This window comes from Rhinolophus sinicus, linkage group LG12 (genome assembly GCF_036562045.2).
Source record: "Rhinolophus sinicus isolate RSC01 linkage group LG12, ASM3656204v1, whole genome shotgun sequence".
NCBI classification, from domain to species: domain Eukaryota; kingdom Metazoa; phylum Chordata; class Mammalia; order Chiroptera; family Rhinolophidae; genus Rhinolophus; species Rhinolophus sinicus.
This window is the reverse complement of record NC_133761.1, coordinates 43,182,749-43,202,319: the sequence shown is the minus strand read 5'-3', so window position 1 is coordinate 43,202,319 and position 19,571 is coordinate 43,182,749. Positions and strand designations below refer to the sequence as shown.

General features: G+C 42.5%; 1 protein-coding gene across 4 annotated transcripts in view; it reads left to right on the top strand.

Moving 5' to 3' along the window:
• EGLN1 (egl-9 family hypoxia inducible factor 1) overlaps positions 1–14,938 on the top strand; it is a 51,225-nt gene extending 36,287 nt beyond the window's left edge. The window contains exons 2-5 of one of the 4 annotated variants that reach the window (XM_019757349.2): positions 5,294–5,413; positions 8,255–8,391; positions 11,360–11,427; positions 12,493–14,938. In XM_019757349.2, coding sequence (XP_019612908.2) covers positions 5,294–5,413; positions 8,255–8,391; positions 11,360–11,427; positions 12,493–12,557 — 390 coding nt within the window. In that variant the 3' untranslated portion in view covers positions 12,558–14,938. The remainder of the gene's footprint in view (positions 1–5,293; positions 5,414–8,254; positions 8,392–11,359; positions 11,428–12,492) is intronic. The other 3 variants (XM_074316456.1, XM_074316458.1, XM_074316457.1) reach the window with 3 other exon arrangements.
• The last annotated feature ends 4,633 nt before the right edge of the window (positions 14,939–19,571 follow it).

Genomic DNA, 19,571 nt, shown 5'->3' with positions numbered 1-19,571 from the left:
AGTTCTTTTAGCTTTGAATCAGCCTTTTAAAAATAATTCAGTTCAAAAAGGAAAAAAAGTTTTCAGTCTCCTGGTTCAACTTCATATTGAGTACAAACCTCTCACTGCCAGTAATAAGTGTCTTCAGATTTCAAAAGAAGTATTGCAAACCTCTTCCCTTTCTTCTCAGGGTAAAAAACAAAATTATGGTGTTTTTTATTTTAAGAACACCCTCAATCATGTATATTTTCATATCAAAAAGGAAAAAGTAGTATTTAATTGTTTTGCTTATGTTTAAATGGGCCTTTCCCAGTGGGAAACTGAAATATTTAAAGTTGAGTCTCACAGAGGGGGCAGATTAGGAACATGTCTCCGAATTACATTACTTTGTCAGGCGCACGCCTGGACCCTCAGGAGGGTATGGTCGGTCGTGTCCTGCTCCTCTCAGGAACGACACGCAGACAAGCAGGGAGGCTCAGGCCGCCCCGAACAAGTCTCTGGACTCAGAGATACTTTCATTTCTCTTGATGGATTTTAGTATACTTCCTTATCCTAGAATTCGTACATCCAGCGGAAATCTCGGAGCACGGCCATCCTTTGTAGCTGTGTCTCAGTCTGCTAGGCTGCCAAGACAAAACACCAGACTGGGGCTGAGAAACAGCAGGGAGGGATTTACTGCTCCCAGTCCTGGAGGCTGAAAGGCCAAGACCAAGGCCCCATGCTGGCAGCCTGCTATGCCCTCTCGTGGTGGGTGAGCAGGGACCCCTCCTGTCATAGGGTACGAATCCCACCCTCATGATCTGAGCACTTCCCACAGACCCCACCTTCAATACCTGCACTTTGTAGGTAAGGATTTCCACATACAAATCTGGGGAGGAAACACACAGTCAGACCATAGCGGGGTGCTTTATCTAACAATAATCTTTCATGTAGTCCTGGAATAAGGAAGCTGCCTTCTTAAAAGCTTTCACCGTGGCCATCCCCACCCAGGACCACAGGGGTTCGCTGCTGCTTACCTTTCACATCCTATTTCTACCAAATTCACTTTACCTATAACTACCTCACTGTCACTTCACTGTTTCCTATGTTTGTTTTGCTCAGACTCTGTCTTCCCTTCACCTTTCTGAATCACATTTGTCTTTTATTAAGGATAAGCTCAGGTTGTCTGTGTGTCTCAAAGCCTGTCCTTTTTTTTTTTTATCCTACATAGGTAGTTCCTTTTTTCACAATTCTTTTCCTATTTATTATTTGCACTACTCAGTTTATCATTTATTTTGTATGTGCCCGGTTTTTTCTTTCTTTCCAGTTTATTCCATTCAGACAGATACCATACTGACCCTTTTTGTAGTGATGGTAGGTAGTCCATAAATATTTTTTAATGTTGCCAATTTCTTGGCTAATAAGGTTCATTAGCAGGTAAAATCACATGTAGAATGTGTTGCTATTAGTTGCTTTACCAAGAGATGAAGAGAAAATAATTGAATTTATTAAAAATATTGTGAATAAGAGTATGTTAGTCTTCTGTGTATTAAAAACAAACTAAGCAAAAACAGCAATATCAGAGTCTTTTTTACACAGATACGTGTAAAATACACCAGAACAACAAACTTACCAATTAAGAAATAGAGCATGAATATTATTTCAAAACTGGAAAAGCTGTTATATTTAAGGAACTTTCAATGTTGATACTCCAGGCCGTAGCTAAGAAGAACGTGAAGTAGGAACACTAGTTTTAAACATAGGAGCGGCCAGATTTGGTGAGACTTTAGAAGTAGCTTTTCATGTTTCTAAAATCCCCAAGGGGAGGAGATACATGAATTACCATATGTCACTGTATCAGTATTAGGTCACATGGTTATTTGAATGAATTCATGACCCTTCCACATTTTTTCTAAGTTTCCTACAGAATTTCTCTTTCCCCAGAACCTCTAGGAATTCGGGTCTCCGATTTTCTGTGACAGTGTTTCTCTTGGGGGTGCTTGGGCTACACTACACCCCTTCTCCTATAAAGTCCAGTTCCAGGGCCGGCCGGCCTGCTTGTCTTGTCTGCTTCCTTCTCACTGAGGCTCACCCTTCAGTTTACAGGCACCAGCACTGAGCTGTACTTACCCGCAGGCTTGCTAGTTTGCTGGGTCACGGTGATGTTTGGCATTTTGTGCTTTTTACCCTTGCAATATGCTGCTGCCTTTCCTAGGGCCGGTATTGACAAGCTGAGATGGCGAATTAAATGCAGGCCCTGCTGAGCGCTTACCCCTCCTACCTTCCTTTCTCTTCATTTGGCGGTGTCCCTCTCCCCAGAGCAGAGCTAGGGACCCAGGGAACACCAGATAAGGCTAAAATGGTAATGGCCACCTCCAATAATACGTTTAGATGCAGGTAATTGAGCTATAACAGGGATTGTAAAATTTAATTAACACAATTGTTTAAAACTTCTTTCATAGCATCTTTTTATTTTTTGAAGAAGCTTACTTGGAATTCAAATAAAGGAAACAGATAAATGCAACCCCTAGTTGAAGGTTGGGACAAAACCTGCTTGTTTGGCCTCTTCTCATTTTCCTGCGTCCCCCCACTTTTCCTCCCCAGTTAGCACCCCGCGTACCTCCACGTAAATCTAAGGCTCTCAGGAAATCAGTTCCGAAGTGACTGATAGAAACAGACCCCACATTGAGGCGTCGTCTTGGTATCTTTGATTTTGTTCTGTTCTCGGATGTTTGGCTCATAACCATTGCTGGGACGCTCCTTTCCTACCCTGCATGTTATTAAAACACTCTTTACCTGGCGTTTCCGTTGTAGTAAGTAGTTAACTGCATCCATTCACCTGCGTGGCTGAAAACCTCCAGTCATCCTTCACTCTCCCCACTCTGCGCTTCCCGTCCATCAGCAAGTTGGCTTGCGGCCTTCCGAGCCCATCCCACTTTGCCTCCCTGGTCAGCCTCTTTGTTTCTGCCCTAGAAACTGCGATAGCCAACTAGCTGGCATCTGGTTTTCATTCTTTCCCCCCCTGCAATCTAGAATAGTGGTTAATGACGTGGATTCCGAAGCAGATATCCTGTATTCACACCTGGTTCTACTGTCATGTGACATTGAGAACATTAATTAACCTTTCTGGTCCTCGGTTTCCTTAACAGTGGAAGGAGGGAGATGATCCTGTTCGCATCGTATGTGGGTGTCAGATGAGTTATTACCCAGAAAGTCCTTAGAACGTGCTTGGCAAATACGGAGTCAGCATCCGAGAACTGCTCAGTAGTGGGTGGTATTGAGGTGACTGCCATTGCTATTTGTTTTATTCATCCAGAATGAAAACCAAACTCCGAAACATGAATCAGGTGGCTTCTCCGTGGGCATCCTGTCACTTTTAGAACAATATCTGCAGTCCTCACCAGGGCTGGATGGGCCCGCTCCGATCGTTCTGTGCCTTGCTCTGCTGGTCCAGCTGGCTTGCGGTGGTTTTCCACCCTGCCCAGCCATTTCTGTTTTTGCACTCAGTTTCCCTCCCTGCAACGTGCTCACCCTGCGTGACTTGCCACACCCGTCATTTAAGTCTCCGCTCAGATGTCGGTTCCTCAGAGGCTCTGACCACAGCTCTAGCATATCATCCTGTCATTTTCTGTGTCCTCGGCTTAATTTTTTTCATAACTTATGAAAAGATAAGTTTTCACTACCTAACATTATCGTTTGTTGGTTATTTACCCCCACACACACACACACTAGGTTCCATAATAAATGAAAGCGAGGGACTTTGTCTATTTTAGTCGTCAGTGTGGCCCCAGCGCCTTCATATACGTAGCAGGTGCTCAAGAGGTGTTTGTTAAATGCCTGGTTGGGAGGGGGTAGACAGAGAAATATTTTTCCCTTTGTTCTCACAGGAGACAGGCTAAAGTTACCAGTTAGTTGGAGAGGCCTGGGTGAGCTTGTTTGAGATAAGATCGCTTTAGGGAAGAGTTCAGATTGTTTTGTTTTGTTTTATTTTTCATTCTTTTCCGTGGATAAGAATGTATCGTGTACTTCACCATAATTGTCTCAATCACAAATGGATTAATTGGCGTTGTTAAAAGTACCTTCTGACACTTACTACTCAAGGTCTGTTATAGGTGCCTTTTCTTAGCAGCGAAATGACAAGGAAGCTGGGTTTATTGCGCATCGTTAAACCCGTGCCGGTCTCCCTGTATTACCAACCTCAAGTCTGTCTGAAATCAGGAAAAATAGAGACAGACAGACATAATAGTTATCAAAAATTCTGCTTCTGCTTAAGAGCAGTAGGTCCAGGGTGTCTATGAAAATATGATTTTGTTTTTTTAAGCATTCAGGTTTAAAATGCTTCCTAGTCTCTCAGAGATGGAACACGGAATGACTTATTCACTAATCAAGTGAATATGAATTTTTAAAATTAGCATCTACCATTCAGCTTAAATAATTATATAATTTAATTACTGTTTGGGGACTTTGTACTAATTCTTTGGCATTAATACTTAACTGGTAACCTTCAGCATCTTTGTTTTTGTTTTCTTTGTAATTTTGAGATTTTCTTTAAAAACCACCCTTACTAATTTCATAATTTCAGTTGATTGTTATGTCCTACTTTCCTAGAACATGCAATTTATTTGTTTTTTATTTTGGGCCTCTCTTCTGCTTTCATGTTTAATATCCAACAGTCTTCTGAACTACATCTTGTTTAATCTGAGCAGAAAAAATGATTCTGGTTTGAAGAGAGGTTAGTTATATGCTAATTTATCATTTACCTTTTTTTTAAAATCACTGACGTTAAATGAGTTAATGTTTGGAGCTGACCTTCTAAGTTATGCCTATCCGCATTGGCACACTGGGAGACACTGTCAGCTGGGTGTTTGACCGTGAGACTGGTGGGAATAGAGGTGGTCTGTGGCGAACTCGGGGGACGGACATTTCCCTTGGAGCAGGACACAACTCCCTGGATCGTGATTGTCAGTATGAATAAGGATCGGGAAAGTGGGTCCTGCCATCCTTCTGCTCTTTGGGGTTTCCAACAGGAGCACCTGGCTTGTGACCCCAGTGTTCGTAGCAGGGTCGCTCGCTGCCTGATCCGTCAGGGTCGGCTCTCCCCATCGCTGAGAAGCAGAATCCCCAGCCCGTGGGTTGTTCACCGGCCTACTTTGTGTTCTTAAAATAAGTTCGACATAGAGTACCTTGCCTCTTCTTATCTATAAAATATGATTTTTATTAGAAGAGTTTAAGTGTACGTCAGAGTAGTCAAAAATCAGAGATCTCTTTTATAAGCTATTTTTTCATTTTATTCATACATGGACTTTTAAAATCATCATCATTATTATTATTACAGGCCATGGTTGCTTGTTATCCAGGCAATGGAACGGGCTATGTACGTCATGTTGATAATCCAAATGGAGATGGAAGATGTGTGACATGTATATATTACCTTAATAAAGACTGGGATGCCAAGGTATGCAACTTCAGCGAGCATTTATTTTTACTAATTTTTATAAAAAATACTTCTGCAAACGATTGTTTTATAATGGCTTTTGAGGGAGGTTCTATGTAAATAATTATTGTGGTTTATTTGCCGCTCACTCCTCCATTTTATTCTTTGCGTTCTTGTAGAGATGTTTTCTTACCTTGGGCTGTTAGATGGACTCATGGAGGCAGAATCCCTTCTTTCCCTGATTATGGAAAAACTAGAAGTGTATCAACAGTTATGACAAATCCTATAAACCAATTAGAATGTATAATACAATCTCTTGTTTTAAGTACATGTTCCCTTAATATTAGCCTATGTTTCAGTTATATTTAAATGATTTAAACTTTAGAAGTATGTTATGTATTACTTTGGAGGTGGTATAAATTAATTTTTAAAAATCTCTTTATTTACTTTTTTTGAAGCAAACTACTCAAATAGAAAAGTGAACACAAGGTACAGCCCAGTGGATTTCCGCAGAGTCAGCACACCTATGTAGCCAGGGTGATTTTTAAAAATTAAATAATCTTTGAAACACCACACACACACACACACACACACACACACATAGAAACCACCAAGTCTTTTTTTTAATTCCATTTTAATTAGGGGGAAATTTATTTTTTTAATTTTATTGGGGAATGTTGGGGAACAGTGTGTTTCTCTAGGGCCCATCAGCTCCAAGTTGTCCTTCAGTCTAGTTGCGGAGGGCGCAGCTCTCTGGCCCATGTGGGAATTGAACTGGCAACCCTGTTGTTCAGAGTTTGCGCTCTAACCAACTGAGCCATCCAGCCGCCCCGACCACCAGGTCTTAAATGTGCAAAACCTAGTTCTGTCCTAAAAGTGTATCCTAAAAGTTAGGACGTGCTCACAGTGCTCCAGTGATCTTTCTATACCATCCTGATTTAAGGCATATTCTCTGTCCTAGTCCAAGTTCAAAATGGAGGTAAGTTTTATTGCTAAGTAGAGTTTGAGGCATTATGCCAACAAGCATGGTTTTTCTGTGATAGTTTTCAAACTTTGAAGCAGAGAAATAAATTTGGTGATTTACCCTGAGCCCAACACACAAAACGATTAGTTTAACTTCAGTTAAGACTTTAAAAAAAAAAAAATTTTTCCCAAGAGTTTTTGAATATCTAGACAGCTAGAAATACATCAATCAACTCCTAACTTCTATATTTTGTTAGGTCTTTCTAGGCTGATCTTTTCATTTTGATATGACCAAGCCAAAGTCATTAATTGGTAGTTTGGATTAGTAGCTAAGCAGAAAAAGTCTTCAGTATTTTTACATGTAGAACTGAAAGCTCCCATTACAAGAGTGCACGGACTATGGTATGAGCCAGACATGGTTCTGGGTGCTGGAGATCGAGCAGGAACAGAAATAGCCTCCTCGAGCTTGGGACCTGGTGGAGGACCCAGGTTAGGAGCGTGACAATGACACCTGGTTGTGCCGCATGCAGGACGGATCACTGGGGCAGCACACAGGAGGCCACCTAATTCAGACGTCACGGAACGTTTCCTGGAAGGAGACTGGAAGCTTCAGCTATCTCTCTCTTTAAACATTTTCAGCAAGCCACCTGTGATATTCCCAATGACTCCAGTCAAAGGGCAGGGGGCGGGGGAAAGAAAAGAAGACATGTTCTTGGTCCCAGTCTAGAGGTTCTTCAGATGTTTGCATGAGTGCTGTGGGGACACTCTGAACGACACGGGAACCTGAGGAGGGCGAGCAAGGGAACCACGTAGCTTGATTTACCTTCTGTGGGTAAGCCTGGTCGACAGCTTCTCTCATTGTAGCTTCTGGGAATAGGCTTGGCCTCAGGGTGGCCTGATCAAATCACGTATTACTGTTCTTTCAATTTAAGAGTCTGTCTGCTTGGGAGTTTAGTTTTTGAAGGGTAAAGAGCTACTCAGTTGGGTGGGTTTTGCCTCCTCACTTTAATTCCCCCCAGATTATAAATATCACAAAGCCAACATCTGTCTGCATTATTCCCTCCCCTGCATCCAGTGCCCAGAGTCAGTATTGGAAGGAATAGATGGGTCCATCTAATCCCAAATGGAGGATATATATTTGGGTAAACAGTAGTAATCCTTTTTGGATGGAATCCAGTTGTAGAAGCAGATAGGTGGTCACCAGTGTGTCAGGCCCAGTCTGGAAAGGGAGAGCTGTCATCTCTAATAACGGCCACAGTAATGACGACGACGACAGCACTTTCTACTGATACGCTAACGCCTTAGGTGTTACATTCCATTTGTGACTGTCCTACTAATTACCTGTTGAACTTTAAGATGTGATAAACTGCTTACTGGACATACTTAACCATTTGTGGTACAGGCACACCTCAGAGAGATTGCGGGTTCAGTCCAGACACCACAGTAAAGCGAATTGCGGCCTGTTTGCTGCTGGAGGGGCTCGCCTCCGATTTGTGAGAAACACAACATCTGTGCAGCGCAGTAAAGCACAGCATGCCTGTAATTTAGTCAAGGTGATTTGAAATGTGTACAATTAAGAGTAGGTTAAGCAGATCATTAGCATACATAAATAAGAAATGCTTACTAATTTTTAAAACTTTCAAATGTCATTTTAAGACTTGCATTTAGATAATATTCATCTGTTTCATCAAGTAGTTACAAAAATTCTGAAAGAAATGAATTTTTCCTTGTGTCAGTGCATACACTTTGAATACCAACTCACCGTCAGACCTTTTTAATTGAGGTATATTTGTAAATAATCCAATTAAGAATTTTGATTCACTGAAATGGTCTTCCCCACTAAATTTAATTTTGTAGCATTCTTGGTTACTCATACTAACATATTTGGCTCTTTCCTAGGTAAGTGGAGGTATACTTCGAATTTTTCCAGAAGGCAAAGCCCAGTTTGCTGACATTGAACCCAAATTTGATAGACTGCTGTTTTTCTGGTCTGATCGTCGCAACCCTCATGAAGTACAACCAGCATATGCTACAAGGTAGTATTCCTTTAAGACACAATTGGTAAAAAGTATGGTAGGACAGAGGGGATAGATAGGAGAAACTTGAAAGTTTGCTAATGAGTATCTTGCTATTCTTCAGTTACCTTTATAATGCGTCAGTTTCAACTTTAGCTTGAGTAATTTTGTAAGATTTATTCCCAGTCAGTACCACGTGTGACTTTCTTTGCATGGTCACTCCTTGTTTGGGGTAAGAAATGGTAGCACAGGCCCCGTCATCTTGCCAGGCCTGCCTCCTTGTTTTGTGTGTCTCTTAACTACTAGCCATTCTATGATTTTGTGAGAGTACAGTTGACCCTTAACCAGTGTGGGGGTCACGGGCAGCAGCCCTCCGCACAAATGAAACCCGAGGATAACTTCTGACTCCCCAAAGACTTACCTACTAAGAGCCTGCAGTTGACCAGAAGCCTTACCAATAACAGTGAATTACATGTATTTTGTTTGTTATATGTATTTATACTATTTTCTTACAATAAAGTAAGCTGGAGAAAAGAAAATGTTATTAAGAAAATCATAAGGAAGAGAAAATACATTTACAGTATTTATTGAAAAAACCTTGCATATGAGTGGACCCACTGAGTTCAAACCCCCGTTGTTGTTCAAGGGTCAGCTGTATTGACTTGGAATAGAAACCTTAGATAGAGAAGGAAAAGGGCAGCTTTTTAAAAGGTGGTGAGGGGGAGAAAGGAGAAGGATGATGTAGAACAATGATACAGAATAGAAACCTAAGAGATAACCAGAGAGTAGACATGAAGAGAAGAAAGAATAGAGGAAAGAAAAGTAGAGAAAAGGTTCCCATGTGTGGGATTTAATGTTAGAAAAACATCCCTTTAGTTGTAGTAATAAACATCTCTTTTCCTATATTACACCCTTTTTCTACAAGGTTAATATTCTAAACCTATTATGTTTAATGTACACTTAAAAAATTTTTTTACCATTTACCATGACTCAAAATGTTAAGACTATTAAAATAGAAGATGTTGCAGACATTGTTATAAAAATAAATATTTGTAGAAAAATAGCACTATTTTTTAAGTACCTATTTTTCATTATAGAAAGGACTTGGAACATTACGATAGTGAATTACTGGCATGCAGTTGCTTAGAGCTGGTGAGAGAGGGCATACCCCCAGACACACGGGGGGAGAGTGGGCTTTTTTTAATGTTAAGACGCCAGCCTTTGATGAAGTTCCAGAGCTAGAGACTTTGTTGTCCTCTCTCCCTTTTCTCTTGCTTCTTTCTGAGCCCTGTTCCCGCCAGCCCCAATCACACAGTGAGGAAGCTGAGCAGTCTGGGGCGAGAGATCATAGAAAGCCAAGTACGGAGACCGGGGGTCCAGGCACCAGACGCCGGCCTGAGTCCCCATCGCTCCTGTCCACACACCAGGGCCCGTCTCTGCCCCGCTGCTTCTTTAGAACCTTTTCTGACCTCCACACCGCTTCTAAGACCTTTTTTATGAAATCTTGGTTGTATCCTTTCTAGGTAAAGAGGTGACAGACGTTTTCAGGTAGTGAGTGCCCAGTGATCACGGAAGATAAGTGCTGTAGGACCTGGAGAAGGGAGACAGGGCTGTTCAGTGGGAATAGGTGGGAAAGGGTCACAGTGACGCAAGCAGCAGGAGTGTGGTCATGTCCATGAGGCCCTGGGAGAAAGGGCCAGCCTGTCCCAGGTCAGCGTGGAGTCACGTGGAAGCTCCTGAGTAGATCAGTGGGAGACAAGAGGGAAAAACAGCGACACATGGTTGTTGACTCTTGTTTCCTGGTAAGGCCTTAGGGCTCAGAGGGGAGCTGGCCCAGATACCTGGAACTCTGATGACTAAGTAAATAAAAGTTTGGGGCAAAAAAGAGATACAATATTTCATGTCTGTGCACCTTTCCTGTTACCACACCACCTGGAAAACTAGGAGAGTCCAGAGGATGAGAAAGGGGCCGGAGCTCTAGAAAGAGCAGAATCCGGAAGTCAGGAGGCTGAACGGTGACCTCAGCTGTCACTTACCAGCTGGGTGGTCTGTGGGCCTCGGATTCCCCAGTTGTGCAAACCCCCCGACTCTGACTCTCACTGCCTTTGACTCTTTACTTCAAGCATTGACATGAGCTAGTGCTGTCATGTTACTGGCTCTTCGTGTGATCAGTGTTGCTTTTCCCCAGTGAACACTGGCCAGAACCTGCCAGGTGCCCTAACCTCTGTGTCCCGATGAGGGAGGGAGCGTTTGTAGCTTTCACTGCCTGTGGTGTGTGTGCACTTTCCCCACTGTTGGTACCAAAAGGTGTAACGATGTGCTTCATAGTGTTTAATAAGCCAGAGTCCTCATTTATTTGTGGAATGAGACATTCCAGATAAGTGAAATTTTCAGAAAAACGCAGTTTAGCTAAACTTTATGTCAAAACATAGTGTAATTATTTTGATAAAAATCCTAAAAATCCTTAGCATAATTTAAACCTTCCTTGATGACTCGAGGTTATAGCATTGTAAACATCCATCATGATTCTTTGCTGTGATGTAGCGAAGTCCCCTGAAGCTGGGATTTCAGTGCTTCCTCTCACTAAAGGGCCCCGGGCCTTGAGGCTCTGTTTCTCTTCTCTTCTTTTAGAAGTTACGCTGTTGATAGTGTGCTTTTTCTGTAACAGCTGTTCTTTTACCTTCTTAATGTCTGTTTCTGATCTGCTGTGGGCTTGCAGAACAGATAATCAAGTAGGCTAAGTAGCTACTGAGAAAGTCATAAAAACTCATCAACTTGGCCATACTAGTTTTAGCTACTCCTGGTTCTCTGCTCTGCTCCTGAGCGCGGAGGTTACGGGCTAGCGGGTTGGTCCCGGGCCGTTCAGCCTCCACTAACATTCCTACTGAGACATTATTTTAACATGACACGTTTGATAGACCATTGCAACAGCATACCACGTTTTTCCCCCAGTGTGATCATTCTTACCCTATTCTAAATTTTCTTTTAGGTACGCAATAACTGTTTGGTATTTTGATGCAGATGAGAGAGCACGAGCTAAAGTAAAATACCTAACAGGTAAACACTCGGGGCCACGGTACACCAGCAGGCAGCGCCGCAGCCAGGGGCTGAGCCGTGAGGCTTGCTCCTTGCTTTTGCCAGATTCCTTAACTCCCTTATTTAACAGAGGACTTCTCTTAAGTCATCTTCATTGTTAGTTTTACCCAACAAAATTGTCCAAAGATTAGGAAAGTCTGAGGCAAAGGAGGCTGAAAAAATTCTTTAGAGACAAGTTGAGTTTCTTTCCTGTGATTATCCTTTCCAAGCACCGGCTGCTGAACTCGTAGTAACCGCCATCTGGCTTCCTCTCATCCCCCTGAGAAGGAAGTTAATATCTTTCCTTTTTAAAAGCACATGCTCTAAAGAATAGGCCAGGTCTCCCACGTTGAATGTGGACATGAAGGAAATTGATACAAAGCAGATGAAACGCCGAAATGGGCAAATGAGCCAGGCCTGGAGAGTCCATGTGTGCCAGCGGTGTCTGCATAGGGCAGCACACTTGCCCTAAACCTGGGGTCAGACCCTTCAGCGTGCCGGCCCCTCCTCGCCCGCCCCTTGGGCTGTCTCCATCTGGTGGACACTTCCCTGCTTTTAACGCTGCCTCATAGTTCCCCGCGTGCTCAGTGTTCACGTCACTGATCCGCTAGCTGCACTCGCACAAGCCTTGGTAACCTCACATCAGCCTTTTATAAAACTATCCAAATGGGATGCTCAGATATTTTCTATGTATTTTTAAAGTCATTTGTAGCAGAAGCCTCGCAGTGTGCTTGTAGTGATATACTGAACACACTACTATTTTATGCCAATTCCAGTTGCTTTTCAAATAAAAAGACAGTCATTATGTCTGTGTAGAGAGTGGGTTTTTTTCCCTTCGAAGGTTTCCTAGTGCAGAAAACACACCGCCCTCACAGCGCTGAGTTGGCCTGTGGAGGCGTAGGTGGGGTAGTTTCCAGACCTTGTACGTTTGCGAGTTGAAACCTTGTGCTACTTACTGTTAGGGACTCATTGGGAAGCAGTGACAAGCTCTCTGGTGCTGAATGAATGAATGAATTTTTTGTTTTGTTTTTTTGTTTTACCTTTCAGGTGAAAAAGGTGTGAGGGTTGAACTAAATAAACCTTCTGATTCAATCAGTAAAGACGTCTTATAGAGACTTTGATCCAGCAATACCCCACTTCACCTACAATAATTGTTGATGCTGTTTGTTAACTTGTGACTACAAATAAATGGGATAAAGAAAAATAAACAACCAGTTGGCATTTTAATAAGGAAACAGAAACAACTTTTTTGTGTTGCACCAGAAAGAAGATTTTGACTGTATGGCTTTATACTGCATGGCTGACTCCAGACCCTGAATGCTTACGGGAAGAATATAAACTATCAACTGAAAAATGGTATTTACATCTGGACATGAAAAAAGTGCCCTAGATAGAATGTTTTTCACTCTTATATTTTGCCAGATCTGTCATCTAACCAAGTTCATTTCATCTCTCCCTTTTTTATATAGTCAAGTTTGAATTTGAAGTAATTTTTGTATGATCAGGTACAATTTGTCAAAACTGAATTAAGAAAAAAAATTGCAGTATTATTCCCCAAAATAGCACCAATCTATTTTTGTAAACCTCTTCGTACTATTAAATTTTGCCCTAAAAGACCTCTTATAATGATTGTTGCCAGTGACTGATGATTAATTTTCTTTTTACTTAAAATAAGGAGCACTTTAATTACCAACTGAAAAATCAGACTGTTTTGTAGTCCTGTCTTACACTAATTTGAACTCTTAAAGATGCTGCTGTTGTTTTTTTGACATTGTTAATAATGAAACATAATAGTAAAACCATCATCATTTACTATCAATAACTTTTAGTCCATGTTTTATAAGAAAAATTGCAGAGTAAGAAGGTTTTATCTTTTAAGTTAAATTTTTTAAAAACCACAGTGACTGGCACTAAATGAACTTGAGGTTCTCCTCAGCGTCAAGTTCCCGCGATAAAGGGCTTTCTTGAGCTTTCAGGTGCACGCTATAGAGTAGAAGATAATGTCCCATCCCTAAGACTTTTCATTTAGCTTCCCGTCAAGTTAATGGCACTTCCAATTTTGCTCTAATGTTTTCCTCCTCGTGGGACCCATGTGATCCGCAGGCCACAACCTTGTTTCTGTGGGACAGGACTGAGGGGGCCTGTGCGTCCACACGGACTGTCGGCGATGCCCAGACCACGGCAGATGCATTGCCCACAAGATGCGGGCCTGTCATACTGAAAGGTGTATGTTTAGCTGACAAAGCAAAAGAAGCAAAAAATAAGATAATTTTATTTTTATGTTTTATGAGGTTTTTTTTACTTCTCAAAAGAGAGAATATTACAAAATCACACAAGGCCTCCCAGACTTCCGCTACGTCATATATGAATTGGGATGGGTGTTGTCGGCTCCAGTCCCCTGGCAAAGCGAAAGGACGGGGTCCGCATCCCGCGTGCACTGTGGGTGGAAGACCTTCCCGCTGCACTTTCTGTCTCTGTCCTTGGTTTTTGCCAAAATAATGTGAGTATACAGAAATATTTCTGTATATTTCATCTTATGACACTTTTAGCATTTGTATAGTTTGTATTCAACTAGAGACCTTTTCTATGGAAAGCTCAGTAATTTTTATTAAAAGATTGCTATTGTTCATGTAAAACATGAAAAAAAAATTTAGTGACTGACAGTGTGGACTTAAGGTGGGATGAAATATTCAGTATTGCCATCTCACTTAGGAGAACTTGCAGGAGAAAAAGTACAGTTTGTCGTCGTTTTCCTTGCCCGTGTTCGGTTCTGTCCCGCCTCCTGTCCTCGTCCTAAAGAGTCCAGCAGAACATGTCTGAGTAAGGCCTCTGCGGCCTGACGAGGAGTGCGAGCTGGCCTTGCCACCTGTCTGCAGTGCGCTGCGCTGCGTTCACCCCCACTCAGAAGCGCTGTCACTTTCCAGTCCAGGAGAAATTGTATCATGTTGGTGGGAGGTTTGTCTGATGGTCGGGTGACGGCTACAGCCTCGTAATCGTAATCGGGAAGCCCCTGTCGCTCGGGTGCGTGTCTGCAGCTGTGCCAGGTGTCAGACTGCGCCCCACACGTCTCACTGTGTACTTTAGGAAAAGTTAATATAATCTCTTGGAGATCATTGTGAAAGGATCAAGAAGTCAGGGTAGCCATTTCTTTAATATCCATTTAAAATCTGTTCATTTCATGTTAGTGGGACCGTTAACTTGTCACCAAGCAGGACTCTATTTAAAACAAAATTTAAAATTATTTGTGGCCTCTATGTGTTTAATCCTAAAGGTAAAGCTTCTAATGTTGTTTTTATTCAACACATTAACCAGCTGTGAAACACAGACCTCTCTCAACAGCAGGCAAAGAATTTCAGGATTCATATACAGACAGACCATAAGGTCATGTAATTTGAAAAGCAGTGTTTCATTATGAAAGAGCTCTCAAGTCGCTTGTAAAGCTAATCTAATTAAAACGATGTATAAATGTTCTTGAAAAAAATGATGGTGGTTATTTCCAGCTGTCTTTTTTGTTTTTGAATCCTTTATCGCATCCTGACTTTCTTAATGGGCCCTTCCAACAGATAATGTGCTTTTCTCTCACACATCTCTGGCTTAGTCCAGGACATTTGGTGTTACTTTTCATAAATGATAACGAGGGAAAGAGAGAACAGGAAACACGGGAGTCCGGCCGCGCTCGAGACGTCCTGGTGTAAGTGGGCTGCCCCTGGGGCCTAGGAGCTCTGTGTTTGTGTTCTCACCATTTGGATTGTGTCCCTTTTCCCAGGATTTTAAAAACTGCCTAACACATGCTCTTGCGCATGTCTGTATCTCCCCTCGGCTGCAAAAAGGAAAGGGCATTGGACTCTTAGTTGTCACAGGTGTCCTATTGTGTACACAGAAAGTTATCATTTGTGTCATCATAGACTAAACTATATAAGAGCTCTTATAATGTGAGATCAGTGTACATGTTTGTTCGTCTCTTATTTAAATATATTTTTATAGTGTGGTGGTTTTGTTATTTTCCGGCCTATCTTAGGGCATTTGGAAAATTGTACTGAAATATAGTAGTAATAGTGGGTGAATTGAAGGAGAGGGCAGACGAGTTAGAGATGGAGACTAACTAAATTAAATAGTGGAGTAAAAAGAGCACAGGCAGAATTGACAAATCTAGTTCTGGTTCAACCACCTAATTGTGTGACCTTCACAGCCTTTTTCATCTGAAAATAAGCACAGTGGCTCCAGACGTAGAGTTGTGTGAGACCTAAATGAAGTCCAGATTTCCCAAGGTGCACCTGGTCCGAGGAAGAGTGCGGTGTTTGCCATGGACTGCCCTGATACACGTTTGCACCATTTATTTAATAATATTCATTGTTTGTTGTAAAAAGGGCTGGTCTTATGAGCTGGAAAGACTTTTATAAGAAGAGAACACGTAAATATAAGCCACTGCCCAAGGCAGGAGAGCCTACACAGCTGCAGCCAGCTGAAGCTCATTGAATGGGTGATATTTCAACTCTGAACAAGGTGGCATAAAGGCTATTGGATTACGTTGCCTTTTCATTAAGACTTTTTCTGCCAAAATTACTATATTTCTACGGTGTTCTATAAAACACCTTTATACCTTGTCTCAGAACACACAAAGTAGGCAGAGCAAATGTTACCCACATTTATTACTGAACCAGGATCAGAGAAGCCACTTGTTCACACGTGTGCTAGAGAGTGGTTGGGAGCCAGGACTTGAACACATGCTTTCCTGTCATTAATTTTGTTAAGTCAAAAGTTCGACATGCATGTGGGGTGGAGTTCTGTAGGCTTGTTAGGGAAAGAGCCCTCACCTGCTTCCCAAGAACAAGTTTTAACCCTTGTGATTCTTTGGGTATTTGCCCGGTTAGTTCTACGGTAAAGAACATAATTACATCGCTACGTCTTGGTTTTTCAGTGGTGGGCGGTATCTCTACCTTCCCTTCCCAGCACGGGAGACGAGAACGCCGTCTCTGTCCAGCCCTCCACCATCCCTGCCAGGCACGCTCAAGCATGTCCATGCCCCTGCTCCTCCTCACACATCACCCTGTGACTTAGATCAGGTTAATAGACTACTTGTGCAGTTCAAGGCTGGGCCAGGACGCACGAAACCATGACTTTCCTTCCACAATCTGCTTTTTCCTTAGTGTCTTGAGTTTTCCTTTTTTCCCTCTGGCTTCTAACCCTTTGTGCCAACTGCACAGCTGTCTTCCTTAGACTCCCCCCCCACACCATTGTTCTGGAGAGCCCTGCACCACTCGCTGTTGGATCTTGTTTCCTGGACCCGTACTTCCTCTTTCTTGGTTTACTTCCTCAGTCTGGTGGGGCATGTCCTTTGATGCTTCCTGTGGAAGAGTATGTGGGTGGCACATTTTCTGAGACCAACGTCTGTCTTACCTTTGCACGTAATTGGTAACTTCCCTGAGTTGGGAGTCTAATTGGGAAAGGATTTTCCTTCAGAATTTTGAAGGCATTGCCTCCCGGCTTCTGGGTTCCAGTGTGGGTGCTGAGAAATCAGAAGCCTTTCCTGCTCCTAATTCTTCACATGGAAGCCACTTTCTCTCTGGAAGCTCGTGGGGTTATTCTCTGTCCTCAGACTCTGTAGTCTTAGGGGGCCCTAGTGTGTGCCTTTCCTCACAGCCAGCATGCCAGGCGTGCCGACTGGCCGTGCCCTGCCTGTGGGGACATTTTGTTACATTACTACATTCATTATTTCTGCCCTCCATTCTCTCTGCTCGTTCTGGAACTACTGTTGTCCAGACAGTGCCTGTGCTGGTGGGAGCCGTTGCTTCTCTCCTAGTTGCTGTATCTCTGTTTCCAGTTCTCCCAGCAAGGGTTTCAGGTTTTTAATTTTCAAGAGCTCTTTCTTTGTTCTCTCATTTTTTTGAAAATATGTAACAACCTGTTCCATTTAATGGATATAGTATTTAACCTTTTTTCTGTTTAATGTTTGTCTTTCATGTTAGAAGTTTTCCTCACATGTCTGGCAGTTCTTGCTCGAGTGTTCATATTTAAAGGGCTTCTGGTTTTCCAATAAATATTGGCAGCTGCCTAAATCTAATCTCTTTCCTACTCTTCTCAACACCATACAGACAAGGAGAACAGTCACCTGTCACCCTCACCTGCAACATAACGATGAGACAGAATAGTTCAGCGTGTCTGAAAGCAGAGCCAGCATCAGAACCCGTGAAGACAGAGAGTCAGGTGGAGACTGGGAGGGAGGAGGGTAATGGGGGCCAAGCTGCGCAGTACACGGGAGGGCAGGGACCCCAACACAAGGGGCGGAAACACTGATAAACCTGACACCAGTGCTTCCGAGCCCTGGCCACCTGGGCATCAGAGGAAGTTTGAAAGTTCTGAGATTGCAGGTAGCCCTTTGGGGAGGGTGCGTTTCTGGGAGAGGGGACGCTGTCTCGTGGAGGCTTGATGGTAAAGTGGAGGAAGGAAGCAGGGGTCTTACAGGAAAACACGACAGACTCAGATGAGACTCCAGCCCCCCCCCCCACCGCACAAAGGCAAGTATCGTCTCTGAGACATACTGCATTGCACTGCCGAACAGAAGACAACACAAATCAGAAACCCCCTCTCCGCCTCCACAGAACCAACTTATTTGCAAGTCAGAAAATGACACCTTTCAAATGAGCAGAAAAAGGAAGACATGTATAAACACCAGGTTGGGAAGAAAATAGTCACTTACAGCTCAGGAAAATTCTCTTTTCAACCATAAGGCAGAAGACAACCGGAACAAGATCTAGTCTGAATTAATACCCCTAAATGGGACTTTGCAGAAATAAAAATTAACACCTGAAAATGTAAATTCAAAATCTCAGAACAAAAAATGGACCAAAAAGGGAGGGGGGAACCCTTAGGAAGCTGTGAAATAAGAGTTAATGTAACTTGGCAAGGAAATTGAAAAAGACAAAATTATCTCAGATTAAATTATAAGGTGCCCAAAGGAGAATAGACGCAACTGAAAAATATAATGAAGGGTGTTGAGAAAAGGTAGGAAAGCAGCCAAGAGTTCAAAACAGAATGGACACACACACACACACGTGTGCATTCTGGCATGCTTACACAACTAAATGCCACACAGCAGTGAACAACTGAACACAGTACGGTGACTCAGACGTCTTGTTAAGCTACACCATCCTGTGGAGCCTATGGACGTGGCCATTTGAATATCTGGTGTTACGAATGCAATTGAACAAGAAGTGGGTGCATCTTTATAAATGAGTCCCTGGAAACCATTTATATGTATATATACACACATTTATCTAGTGAATTACTTTAAATGTACACAAATACATAAAAGACTCCCGTGAGCAATCTTGTAAAACAAGAAGTACCCTCCCAGCTCCTTTGATGCAGATTTTGGTATACTGTTGGTTAGGGGACCCCACCCGTGCCCCCTCCCTCCCAGGTCCCCACCCAGCACAGTCAAAAATAACGGGTAACTTTGGACTCCCCCAAACTTAACTACCAATAGGGCCTGTTGACTGGGAGCCTTAACCGGTAACAACCAGTTAACATGTATCTTGTGTGTCATATGTATTATATACTGTATTCTTACAATAAAGTAAAAGTCATAAAATATATTTATGATATTTATTGAAAAAAACCCACGTGTAAGTTGACCTGTGCTGTTCAAACCCGTGTTGTTCAAGGGCCAGCTGTATTTAGTTTGCAAGGAATGCCTGTAACCTGGAATGATTTGTGTTAAGAGTACTCTAGCTTGGAAATACACAAACTTGGATTCTTCAGAGAAGCATGGAGACAGCGATCGCTAAGGTGTGTTTGCAAAAGCAGATAACACGAACTTGAGAAATGTGTTTCCCTCCCTGAGCACAAGAATCTGAAAGGCTCCTGTTCTGTTAGCCTCTGATGTAGGGGGCAAAGGACGCGTATGTCCTAGGAAGCTTCTAGACTAAGCTGGACGATCCAGAGCAGCGTTAGACATAAAGGAAAAGCACTGTAATTTCAGAAATAGTGGAAAAGTGTAGGTCTGGCCTTGTCTGGAAGGCTTCCTGTTGGGAATTACCATGTTTTGTTCCATGTGGGTACTGGTTTCTTTCTTGCATAAGACTATTACGTTAGTGTTCAGAGTGAAAAGTGAAATAAGTGCGAGT